This window comes from Ovis canadensis, chromosome 1 (assembly GCF_042477335.2).
Source record: "Ovis canadensis isolate MfBH-ARS-UI-01 breed Bighorn chromosome 1, ARS-UI_OviCan_v2, whole genome shotgun sequence".
Taxonomy (NCBI): Eukaryota; Metazoa; Chordata; class Mammalia; order Artiodactyla; family Bovidae; genus Ovis; species Ovis canadensis.
Window position 1 is genome coordinate 266913059 of NC_091245.1, and position 13176 is coordinate 266926234.

Genomic DNA, 13176 nt, shown 5'->3' on the forward strand with positions numbered 1-13176 from the left:
ACTGAGCTATGAGGAAAGCCCATATATGGAAATACCAGGAGACGAAAGAAACAGATGAAGTGACTGAAATAACAGTGGCTGATAACTTTCTAAAATCCACAACAGACATCAAACCATAGATCCAAGAAGCTAAGAGAACACCAAACAGTTTAAATGCCAAAAAACCTCTATACCTGGGCATATCATATTCAAACTGCAGGAGATCAAAGACAGAGAAAACCTTAAAAGAGGACAGAGGGAAAAACCACCTTACCTAGAGAGGCACAAGGACCGGGATTACATCTGAGTGTCCTCAGGAACCGCGGGAACAGGAGAGTGGAATGAAATGTTATTTATTTGTGCATGCATTTCTTTTTGGCTATGCTGGGTCTTCCTTGATGTGAGAGCTTCTCTCTAGCTGCAACGAGCCAGGAGCTACTGTCCAGTTGCGGTGCACGGGCTTCTCACTGAGGTGGCTTCTCTTGGGGCACACAGGCTCTAGGGCACAGGCTCAGCAGTTGTGATCCATCGGCTTCGCAATGGATTAGCAATCCATTGCACCTCAGCATGTGGGATCTTCCTGGATCGAGGATCGAACCCGTGTCTCCTACACTGGCAGGTGGATTCTTTACCACTGAGCCCCCAGGGAAGCCCAAGAAATGTTAAGGGAAGTTCCCTGGGTATCAGCTCAGAAGCATTTCTGGATCTTTTCTTCCTCTTCTCACCTGAGACAGCAAGTTGGGGGGCTGCCCTCCCTGTCAGTCAGGCAGGCTCAGGAAAAAAAAAGAGAGAGAGAAAGAAAACATTGTTTTAAAAGAATGACCTCCCCTGTGTATCTATTTTCTTCTGTGTTTCTCTTTGAAGCATTCAGTTTTCTTCTTTTTGTTTTGCTTTGAATGTCATTTTCTTAAAATTTTTAAAAACCAACTTTATTCATTTTTTAAAATATTTATTTATTTATTTGGCTGCTGTGGGTCTTAGCTGTGGCATGCAGGATCTTCTCAGTTGCAGCATGTGGGATCCAGTTCCTTGATCAAGGATTGAACCCAGGCCCCTTACACTGGCAGCACAGAGTCTTAGCCAATGGACCACTGGTAAAGTCTCTAAAAACAATTATTGAAATATTCACATGATAGAGTTCACCCATTTAAAATGCACATTTGATCATTTTTAGTGCATTCATAGAACCGTGCAATCCTAGAATAACTCAATTTTAGAAATTTTTGGCATAACCCTCTAAAATCCTGTCCTCATTTGTCATCACTCCCATTCTCCGCCCAAACCCCAGCCGTGAGCAACCACTCATCCGCTTGGTGTCTCTAAGGACCCATAGATCTGCCCATTCTGGATGTTTCACAGGACTGCAGTCCCGTAGTGACAGGCACCGGTGCTGTCTGGGGAACAAAACCATCTGCTTCCTGCTTGCTCAGTCTGCTCTGAGGGGCAGGACCTACCTACTCTTGGTCTGCTCTGAGGGGCAGGGCCTGGCTGGCCCAGCTCTGTCTTGGCGTGATCCTCACCCAGAGGCATGATGGCTTGCACACGGCTGCTGAGCTCCTGGTTCCTCCTGGACAGTGCCCAGCCAAACCCGAGAGTCCTGCTCACAGACATGTGGGTCACAGGGGCACCACCAGGTGCTGCCTGCTAATGTGAACAGCCTGCCCAGGAAGCTGTGAGGGTTCCCTGGAGAGCCAGACAGCAAGAGAGTCAGTAGAGGTCAGAGGAGGAAGGTGGAAGGCCGGCGGAGGCCAGGCTGAAGCATCCTCTGAGAGAGGTGGGAAGAGGGTGGGGAAGGCGAAGGGAAGGAGGTTGGGGATGCAGCCCCCATGATGACATATGGGTGCCCCTCCATCCTGGGGCCTCACAGCAGAGAGACCCTCTGGGGACTGGCTGCCCAAGAGGAGCAGGCATGTCTTTGTGTGGTTCAAGCACCAGGTCACCTCAACTGGGAGCTTCTGGTTGATGTGGTGTCCTGGCCCCACTCCACCTGTCCAGCACGTGGGTGAGCCAGAATGCTGGCCACACCTCTTGTTGCGTGTTTTGTTCTCAGTGAACATTATGTTTACCACCCTTGGCTTGTCACTGTATTTGTTTCGCTAACATCTAATGTGTCAGCTCCTAGAGTAGGGAATTTGCCTTCATGCTGTTTGATAATGCATTGAGCTTGCTTGCCCATTTCTTCCTATGGTAAAATATACAAAATATAAATTTGCCACTTGTAAGTGTCCAACTCAGTGGTATTAAACACAGTCATAATGCTGTGCAGACATCACCACAGCTCCTTTCCATACCTCTTTTCATCTTTTGTTTTTCAGTGTTTAATTTTGGGCTGCAGAGTCTCATTTGCAGCATGGGGGATCTCTTCGTTGAGGTGGGAGGGCTTTGCTCTAGGTGTGGCACACTGGCTTATTTGCTCTAAGGCATGAGGGATCTTGGTTCCCCAACCAAGGATCAAACCCAGGTCCTCTGCCCTGGAAGGCAGATTCTTAATCCAGGGGCCACTAGGGAAGTCCCAGTTCTTTTCACTTTGTAAACTGGAAACTCTACACCCATTAAATACTAGCTCTCCATTCCCATCCACATAGGTCCTGGCACCCACCGATCCACTTTCTGTCTCTATGATTTTGACTAATCTCAGTACCTCATGTAAGTGGACTCATATAGTATTTGTCCTTTTGTGACAAATGCTGAGCATAATGTTCTCGAGGTTTATCCACGGTGTACATGTCAGGTTTCCTTCCTTTTTAAGGCTGAATAATATTGCATTCTATGTATACACCACATTTAGTTTATACAGTCATGCTTTCATGGATCTTTCCACTGTTTCCACTGTTTTGTTTTTGTTCAGTCACTAAGCCCTGTCTGATTCTTTGCGACCCATGGACTGCAGCATGCCAGGCTTCCCTGTCCATCACCATCTCACAGCGTTTTCTCACTCATGTCCAGAGTCAGTGATACCATCCAACCATCTCATCCTCTGTTGCCCTCTTCTCCTCCTGCTTTCAATCTTTCCCAGCATCAGGGTCTTTTCTAATAAGTTGGCTCTTCCCATCAGATGGCCAGAGTATTGGAGCTTCAGCTTCAGCATCAGTCCTTCCAATGAATATTCAAGGTTGATTTCCTATAGGGTGGACTTCCCTGGTGGCTCAGCTGGGAAAGACTCTGCCTGCAATGTGGGAGACCTGGGTTTGATCCCTGGGTTGGGAAGATTCCCTAGAGAAGAGAACGGCTACCCATTCCAGTAATCTGGCCTGGAGAATTCCATGGACTATTCATGGTGTTGCAAAGAGTCAGACATGAATGAGTGACTTTCACTTTCTTTTCCTTTAGGATTGACTAGTTTGATCTCCTTGCAGTCCAAGGGACTCTCAAGAGTCTTCTCCAGCATCAATTTTTTGGTGCTCATCCTTCTTTATGGTCCAACTCTCACATCTGTACATGACTACTGGAAAAACCATAGCTTTGGCTATACAGACCTTTGTCGGACTTTTTCCACCTTTTGGCTATCGTAAATGATGCCGGCACGGAACATAAGTGTGCAAATACCTGTTTGAGTCTCTGCTTTTAGTTCTTGGGGGCATGTACCCAGACATGGATTTGCGGGGCATCTGGTAATCCTATGTTTAATTTTTTGAGATTTGCATTTGTTATTACCAGCTGATTGATTTGCCCACCCTTCCCTCCATCTAACATCTGACTACCACTGGCCAGGCACAGTACAGATGCCAGGGTATAGGCTAGCCCTGGCCTCTGCCCTAATGGAGTTACAGTCTAGTGGGAAGAGCTGATTTTACAAACCAGCAGCGTTTATTGTGCCCCATGTGTATAATCTCATGTGCTTGCATGCATGCTAAGTTGCTTCCGTCATGTCCAACTCTGTGCGACCCCATGGACTGTAGCCCGCCAGGCTCCTCTGTCCATAGGATTCTCCAGGCAAGAATACTGGAGCGAGTAACTGTTCTCTTCCTCAGGGGATCTTCCAGACCCAGGGATCAAACCCAGGTCTCCTGCATTGCAGGCAGATTGTTTACTGTCTGAGATACCAGGGAAGCTCGGGTGAAAGGGATTCCCCTGGAAATATGCCCTCGGGATGCTGTTATTACCCATGTTGTCCAGATGAGGCGCTGCTGAGCTGAGGGTGAGCCTTGGCCAGCACAGTCCTTAATAAGCACGGTTAAGTGGGTGTGCCAGCAGCTCTCAGTGGCCTCTCCTTCTGCATGACCAGGTCTGGGTGAGCCCTGGGCTGAGCAGCACTGGCTCGTTTAGTATGATTATCAGAAGCACCCAGAAGACCAACACATCTTTTTTAAAATTAATTAATTTTTATACACTCAGTTTGCGGTGTGCCCTAGCTTCCTCTACTTGCGGCGAGCAGAGGCAACTCTAGTTGTGGTGCACCAGCTTCTGACTTTCCTGGCTTCTTGGTCATGGAGCAGGGCTCCAGGGCACTCGCGCTCAGTACTTATAGCACACAGGCTTAGTTGCCCTCCAGCATGCGGAATCCTCCCAGAGCAGGGATTGAACCCATGTCCTCTGCATTGGCAGGCGGTCCAGTGGTTACTTATAAGGTTATAAGTCCCCTTATACTTCTTGATGACACATTCAAAATCATTAAAAAGCCTAAATAGGGTAATTTGGTTCAGGCATGCAGGATGGAGCCGGGTGGCCATGGTGGATGTGGCTTCAGACACATTCCTGCATCACCAAGAACCTGTATTTTCTGAACGGTGTCAGACTTGGGGACACTGCAAACCATTTCCAAAACAGTATTTCCCAGCAGCTGCCAATGGGGGTTTCAAAGCTCCCGCCCCCACTTCTCAACTATATAATCCTTTCAAACCCCAACCAGCTCTTATTTAACAAGCACCCTTAGTTTCAGCAGCTCCAGTCCCAGTTCTTGGCAAACAATTTTTGTAATCTTGCATTTTTTTAAAAACTTTTCTAAGTCTCCCATTGTACAGTCAGTCCTGCAGGACACAATTCAAGTGCTTCTTGAATCTGTGTCTCCCAGGCTGCAGTCCTACCACGCCCAAAGAAACGCCTCCTTATTTCAACCACGCTTCCATTCTTGGAATACTTGGTTAGCACTCTAAAAATTCAGCTTCTACAATTAGATCAATTCCTTTTACTTGCATATATAGCTGCTATAAAACTCTAGGGAGAAGTTACACAAGTTCTTATCTAAAAATGTCTCCTGTGGGAATTCCCTGGTGGTCCAGTGATTAGGATTCCAGGTTTCCATTACAGGGGGCATAGATTTGGTCGCTGACCAGGGAACTAAGATCCTGCATGTCATGCAATGCACCCAAAAATATATATATTTTTTTGTTTTCCAGTTTTCAAGCATCCTTTAAAAAGATACTTAGTCCTGATGAATCTGTGCTAAAAATATTAGTCACTAACAGGAGTGCCAAGTACACACTTTCCTAGAGTATAATTTGGCAATGTATGTTAGGATTCTAAGATAAACTATCTTCTTGTCTGTTATTCCACTTCAAAGAATCTATAAGAAAGTAACCAGACAACAAGTTTCTACTGTAGAGCACAGGTGCCTATATTCAATACTGTGACAAACTATAATGGGAAAGAATATGAAAAAGAATATATATTCAGGTAGAGCGGGTTCTTAATTTTAATTAAAAGATGCTTGCTCTTGGGAAGGAAACCTATGACAAACCTAGACAGCATATTAAAAAAGCAGAGACATTACTTTGCTAACAAAGGTCCATACAGTCAACGCTATGGTTTTTTCAGTAGTTATGTATGGATGTGAGAGTTGGACCATAAAGAAAGCTGAGCACCGAAGAATCAATGCTTTCAAACTGTGCTGCTGGAGAAGACTCCTGAGAGTCCCTTGGACTGCAAGGAAGTCAAACCAGTCTATCCTAAAGGAAATCAACCCTGAATATTCATCAGAAGAACTGATGCTGAAGCTGAAGCTCCAATACTTTGGCCACCTGATGCGAAGAACTGACTTATTGGAAAAGACCCTGATGCTGGGAAAGATTGAAGGCAGGAGGAGAAGGGGATGAGATGACAGAGAATGAGATGGTTGGTTGGCATCACCAACTATATGGACATGAGTTTGAGCAAGTTCCAGGAGATGGTGAAGGATAAGGAAGACTGGCATGCTGCAGTCTATGGGGTAGCAAGGAGTTGGACATGACTTGGAGACTGAACAAGGACAAAAACAAGTCCAGTGAAGAGGCAGACTGATTATCAAATAATAGATGATTAAACAAATTCTTGTAACTCCATGTGATGAAAATGTTGTCATGAAATACCACCGAGAAATACTGGAAACAACCTTGAATGTATGAAAATACAATATTATGTGTACACATAGTACATTAAATCCCAATGTTTAATGTGTCAAACATTAGTACATTTCGTGAGCACTGACCATGTATCAGATACCTTCCAGGTATGGTGTAAAACCAGACAGATGTGCACGGAGTGAAGAAAGCCACACACTCTCGAGACACTGGGACTCTGACCAGTTTCTGCTTTCTTCTTGCCAATGTTTGTAACCTCCCCCAGCTTTCCACAGCACTCGTTTCTCTTATAACTAGAGACTCGGTGAAGGATGTTTAAGAACCTCTGTGGGGCGCAGGGCAGGGAAAGAAAAGCAGTCTACGGCGACGTCAGACCACTAAGGATGGCAAACCCTGCTCCCCGTTAGACGCCAGGGTGATCCACACGCCCCACGGAAGATGGATTCAGTGAAAGAGAATGCCCTCACGTTTTCTCTTCTCTTTCTTAGTGAATCATTCACTCCAAGAGCCCCCTTGAGGGTCTAAAATTCCTGGTTGTTGGCCCAGATTGTGAATCTGTTCTTAATCCGAGTATCACTGGAGAGAGAGGGAACACTGGTGTGAAGGTAGGCTGGGAACAGAGGGTGAGGCTCGAGGTTATTTCTATGGGTGGGGACGCTGAGCAGTGACGGCCCCTCGGGGACATGCACTGGAGGTCAGCGCACACGTCCATGAATGCTTGGCTGAAAACTCTCTGGTGGCCTGCAGCTGTTTTGAGCAGAGCCTCAAACAGAGGCAATCATAAGGATCAGCTCAGTGACCCAAAGACGGCAAGGTGAGTTTCAAACCAGACAAGTGTGTTTGAGGATTAAAATGTCAACTGACATTGACAGCCCAGGAAAGAATCTAGGGCATTTTCTGGTGGGCCAAAGTGTTTGTCTATTTAGTACCTTTTTTTTTTTTTTTTTTTTTGGCTGAACTGGATCTTCCTTGTGGCATGTGGGCTTTCTCTAGTTACTGCACACTGGCTTAGTTGCCCCACAGCAAAAGGGATCTTAGTTCCCAGAGCAGGGATCAAACCCATGTTTCCTTCATTGTAACACAAACTGTTTACCACTGGACCACAAGAGAGGACCCCAAAGTATTTTTGTGTCTGAAGTCGCTCAGTTGTGTCCAACTCTTTGCGACCCCATGGACTGTAGCCTACCAGGCTCCTCCCTCCATGGGATTCTCCAGGCAAGAGTACTGGAGTGGGTTGCCATTTCCTTCTCCAGGGGATCTTCCTGACCCAGGGATCGAACCCAGGTCTCCAGGATTCCAGGCAGATGCTTTAACCTCTGAGCCACCAGGGAATCTCCAAGGTTCAGAAAATCTTGGCTGTTCCCAAGATTAGGGCTTCCCAGGTGGCATGCTGCTCAAGAATCCACCTGCCAATGCAGGAGACACAGGAGACTCAGGTTCAATCCCTGGGTCAGGAAGATCCTCTGGAGGAGGAAATAGCAATCCACTTCAGTATTCTTGCCTGGGAAATCCCATGGACAGAGGAGACTGGTGGGCTACAGCCCAGGGGGGTGCAAAGACTCGGACACGACTGAGTGACTGAGCACACACATTTCCAAGATAAAGCAAAAATAAATAACCTACTTAAAAAACAAAACAAAACTGGTAATCCAAGGTTCAGGTTTGACTGTTGTCTCTTAAGAAAGACGTTCTTGAACTGGAAACATCCCAAGCCTGTTCCTCAACAATGGAGCAACTTCTTAAGCATGGAAGGATTCCAAACTAGATTCTTTATTCATAAAAACGGCACGTGGAGTCCGGTAGTCACGAGAAAAGAGGAATTTTCCACCAACCTCTGTTTCAGCAGGGCAGGGGAACTGGGATTAGTGTCAGAGAAGAGGAAACTCATACTGAATACTACTCATGCCAGGGGATGTCTTCAGCTGGTGACTCAGGTCAATTCGTTGAATGCCCTTAAACATTGTTTGAATTTCGATACTAAGATTATATCTCTGCCTGAGGAAATGGGGACACTGAGTCTAAGGGTTGATCTGACTTGCACGGAGAAATGCTGTGGCCATCAGTGAAGCTGCAATCCAACCCAGACTGTGTGACTCTAAAACCACACAATCCAGACTGGGGCTTGAACTCACTGTCCTGGGATTGGATTCACCTGGTGTTAGGGATTCAATAAAGTTCAGGCTCTTTATGTCGTGTCCCAGAAAGAATTCAGGGAGACACAAAGTGAGAGGTAAGAAGTGGTTTAGTTAGAGAGATACATATTCCATACATCAGTCAGTCAGTTCAGTCGCTCAGTCGTGTCCAACTCTTTGTGTACCCCATGAATCGCAGCACGCCAGGCCTCCCTGTCCATCACCAACTCCCGGAGTTCACTCAAACTCACATCCATTGAGTCGGTGATGCCATCCAGCCATCTCATTCTCTGTTGTCCCCTTCTCGTGCCCCCAATCCCTCCCAACATCAGAGTCTTTTCTAATGAGTCAACTCTTTGCATGAGGTGGCCAAAGTATTGGAGCTTTAGCTTTAGCATCATTCCTTCCAAAGAACACCCAGGACTGATCTCCTTCAGAATGGACTGGTTGGATCTCCTTGCAGTCCAAGGGACTCAAGAGTCTTCTCCAACACCACAGTTCAAAAGCATCAATTCTTCGGCACTCAGCTTTCTTCACAGTCCAACTCTCACATCCATACATGACCACAGGAAAAACCATAGCCTTGACTAGACGGACCTTAGTCGGCAAAGTAATATCTTTACTTTTGAATATGCTATCTAGGTTGGTCATAACTTTTTTTCCAAGGAGTAAGCATCTTTTAATTTCATGGCTGCAGTCACCATCTGCAGTGATTTTGGAGCCCCAAAAAATAAAGTCTGCCACTGTTTCCTCTGTTTCTCCATCTATTTCCCATGAAGTGATGGGACCAGATGCCATGATCTTCGTTTTCTGAATGTTGAGCTTTAAGCCAACTTTTTCACTCTCCTCTTTCACTTTGACCAAGAGGCTTTTTAGTTCCTCCTCACTTTCTGCCATAAGGGTGGTGTCATCTGCATATCTGAGGTTATTGATATTTCTCCCAGCAATCTTGATTCCAACTTGTGCTTCTTCCAGCCCAGTGTTTCTCATGATGTACTCTGCATTCCACACATAGCCCATCTCAAAAAGCAAGAAAGACCTTGGGAGAAACATACTCCACAGAGTGTGAGCCATCTCAGAAGGTGAGCAGCCATGAAATATGGCTGTTTAGTTCTTCAGTTCATTTCATTTCAGTCGCTTAGTCATGTCTGACTATTTTCGACCCCATGGACTGCTGCACACCAGGTTTCCCTGTCCATCACCAGCTCCAAGAGCTTGCCCAAACTCATGTCCATCGAGTCAGTGATGCCATCCAACCATCTCATCCTCTGTTGTCCCCTTCTCCTCCCACCTTCCATCTTTCCCAGCATCAGGGTCTTTTCCAATGAGTCAGTTCTTTGCATCACGTGGCCAAAGCATTGGAGTTTCAGCTTCAGCATCAGTCCTTCCAATGAATATTCAGCACTGTTTTCCTTTAGGATTGACTGGTTTGATTTCCTTGCAGTCCAAAGAACTCTCAAGAGTCTTGGTCAACACCACAGTTCAAAAGCATAAATCCTTCAGTGCTCAGCTTTCTTTACACTCCAACTCTCACATCCATACATGACTACTGGAAAAACCATAGCTTTGACTAGATGGACCTTTGTTGGCAAAATAATGTCTCTGCTTTTTAATATGCTGTCTAAGTTGGTCATAGCTTTTCTTCCAAGGAGCAAGCATCTTTTAATTTCATGGCTGCAGGCACTATCTGCAGTGACTTTGGAGCCCAAAAAAGTAAAGTCTGTCACTGTTTCCATTGTTTCCCCATCTATTTGCCATGAAGTGATGGGACTGGATGCCACGATATTAGTTTTCTGAACGTTGAGTGTTAGGCCAGCTTTTTCACTCTCTTCTTTTACTTTCATCAAGAGGCTCTTTAGCTCCTCTTCGTTTTCTGCCAAAAGGGTGGTGTCATCTGCATATCTGAGGTTATTGGTATTTCTCCTGGCAATCTTGATTCCAGCTTGTCATTTCACATGATGTACTCTTCATATAAGTTAAATAAGCAGGGTGACAATCTTTGTGCTGCAGTCCGTGGGGTCACAAAGAGTCGGACCCGACTGAAAGACTGAGCTGGAGTCCGTGGCGACTGAACCCTGTGCTGCTGCAGCTGCTGACCTTCAACACCCTCTGAGGGAGATCAGGGTGGAGAGAGGCACTCTGTGCTCCAAAGAACATGGTGGGACAGGTCTTTAGATAGTTGCGTATTTTCAGGAACAGATTTTGTGATCCCATACCTTGCATCTCCTCATATCTAGAAAGAACTGAATCCCTTCATGGTGACAGCAGCTCCTCCTGATTAGTGGAAAACCTTTGTAAAGTAAGCACTTAATTGTATTGAACTCCTTTACCAAAATCTTATACACTGAGCTTCTCCCACTGCCTCTTTGGAACAGTCTCTCAAAGCTATCTGAGGTGCTATCTCCTGGGCTGCAGACCCATTTTGTCCCAAATAAAAGTTGTGAGTTCACTCACAACTCTCAAGTTGTGCATCTTTTTTTAGTCGAAAAAACCATGGAGGAGCTGAGCGTTTTGGGTACCAGAAATGGCAACCCACTTCAGTATTCTTGCCTGGAGAATCCCATGAACAGAGGAACCTGGTGGGCTATAGTCCATGGGGTTGCAAGAGTCAGACAGGACTTAGCAATTAAACCACCACCACCACTCTGTTCTCCTGACTCCGCCCAGCAGTCAACCTTTCTCTGGCCCAAACTAGGATAGGTTTGTTTGACCTCCCTGTGCGTGGCACACATGATCTTACTTGCCTTGGGTGACAGACTAGGCCCCCCACCACATGGTTTTGCCCCTGCCAATACGTTCTGATGGGGGACGTTGCCCAGGGTGGGTGGGGTGGGCACTGGCCACATGGCTTGGCTCAGCACACCCTGAGGAGAAGGCCAGTCATGTGTCCAAGGTGGGGGAACTGGGCCCTTGGGTCTCCAAAGTTCTCATGGTAGTGGAGGTGTCTGCCTCCAGGCCTCTGCAGGGTAGCTTGGCTGTGGATCAGGCGTGCATGCCCTAGGTAGGGGCGCCTGGTTAGCAAGGTGGGCCTGGATCCTTGGTCCTGCCAGAGGGTCGCAGGGCCCGTGCGTCCTGGCGCCGGTCTGCGCGGTGGCCGCAGGGGCGTTGGTCCCGGGCCTTGCAGGGCCTGGAATTGGGGCCAGGCACTGCGCACCACTGGGCCCTGGAGAAGGTGGTTCCGGTAACTCCCAGCCCAACAGCCCACTTGCAGACATCCCTGTCCGTGCCCACTTCCGGGGCGCCTCGCCCTGCGCTCCCTCCGCCGGGGCCCTTGTCGGTCCGGCTCTTGGTCCTGCCGCGCCGGCAGTGTGCGGCCCCAGGGTTGGAGGCGTGGTGCAGGCCAGGGGGCGGACCTGTGTGGAGTGAATGAAGGACTTGAGGAACCGCTGAATGAAGGCAGGTTGGCGCAGCCTGCTGCGCCCCACAGGGTAAAACTGAAAGTGCAAGCCGGCGTTTTGGAGGGTGCCCGCCCACGTGCCGGTAGCGCAGAGATGTGGGTGGGTTGCCCGGGCCTGGGTTGCGGTAGACGATTTGCCCGGGAGGGGCGGGAGTGGGAGGGGACAAGCGGATGCCCCGCCCCCGGCCCGCCCCGCGCAGCGCGGGACCCGCGGGTTCCTAGCCGCGCTGAGGTCAGAAGGAGGCGGCCTGTCGTCCGAGCCGAGCGCCTGCGCCGATCCTGGCCGCGGCGGAGCGGAGCCCGAGCGTGGCCGAAGCCGAGCTGAGCGCGCGGCGGAGACGCTGACCCCCCCGGCCCCGCGCCGCCGCGGCAGGCCCGGCATGGAGGAGGAGTGCCGGGTGCTCTCCATTCAGAGCCACGTCGTCCGCGGCTACGTGGGCAACCGGGCAGCCACGTTCCCGCTGCAGGTACGCTTACGTAACCCGGAGGTGTCCCCGTGCCCGGCCGTGCGGACCAGCGAAGGGGTGGCCGCCGTCGGGCCGCGTGACCTTGGCCCGGCAGCCCGGAGGATCTGGAGCGCTGGGTTCCAGACGCGGGCGGGGTAGGCGGGCACTTTCAGGGGCGGGGGCGGGGCCGCACTTGGACCCAGGCGGTGGAATGGGGAGGGGGTGCGGACGCTCGGTTAGAATGGAGACCCCAGGCGCGTGCTGTGAGCACCCGCCAGCCCCCGCCCTTTCCCACCGGCCCGACCCTGGGGAAGGGAAAATGCGGAGCAGCGGCCGGAGACCCAGCGAAGGTGGGCGCTGGGCAAGCAGGTCTCTGCACTGCTTACCTGGTGGGCGACCCGTCCCCATCCGTTCCCCGCCCCCTGCGCGTCGGGAGGCGCGCCGTGAGGCCCTGGGCGGCCAGGGTGGGCTCCACCCTGCGACTGCCTATTGGGGGGCGGTCGCCAGGAGGGGATGGGACGGAGGGGGCCTACCTACCGGTGTTGGCTCCGGAGAAGTAAAGCTTAGAGGGCAGTTCAGGCCGGGCAGGGTCTGGCTCTAGATGCAGCTTCCTACATGTGTCAGCCTTTCCCTACTAAGGTGCCCACGGGCTTCCTCCCGCTTCCTCCCCCTGTGCTCCGTGAGGGGCTCAAGGTCTCTCTGTGGTTCATAAGTGAGCACCCACTGCTTCCTGTCTCAGCCCCAAGGTTGTGGTTGGGTGGCCCCTTGGAGGGTCAGGATGAGGCCTGGGTGCAGTGGGGTGTCAGCCTTGGAGTCACCGTCACTTCCTTGCCCTGTGGGCTAAGCAGGAGGCTGTGCGTCCGGGCTGGTGGCTCTCTTGGACCATCATGCACCTTTGGCCCATTGTCCCTGGGTCCTATCCTTGAACATGGAGCTAGTGTCTGGCC

At 49.5% G+C, this 13176-nt stretch overlaps 1 protein-coding gene across 1 annotated transcript in view; it reads left to right on the forward strand.

Annotated features, from left to right (window-relative positions):
* Positions 1 to 8486: 8486 nt before the first annotated feature.
* The window catches only part of PDXK (pyridoxal kinase), a 34020-nt gene continuing 29330 nt past the window's right edge, over positions 8487 to 13176 (forward strand). Inside the window, exon 1 of the mRNA XM_069581937.1 lies at positions 8487 to 12250. Within this exon, the coding sequence (XP_069438038.1) occupies positions 12164 to 12250 (87 nt within the window). The 5' untranslated portion in view covers positions 8487 to 12163. The remainder of the gene's footprint in view (positions 12251 to 13176) is intronic.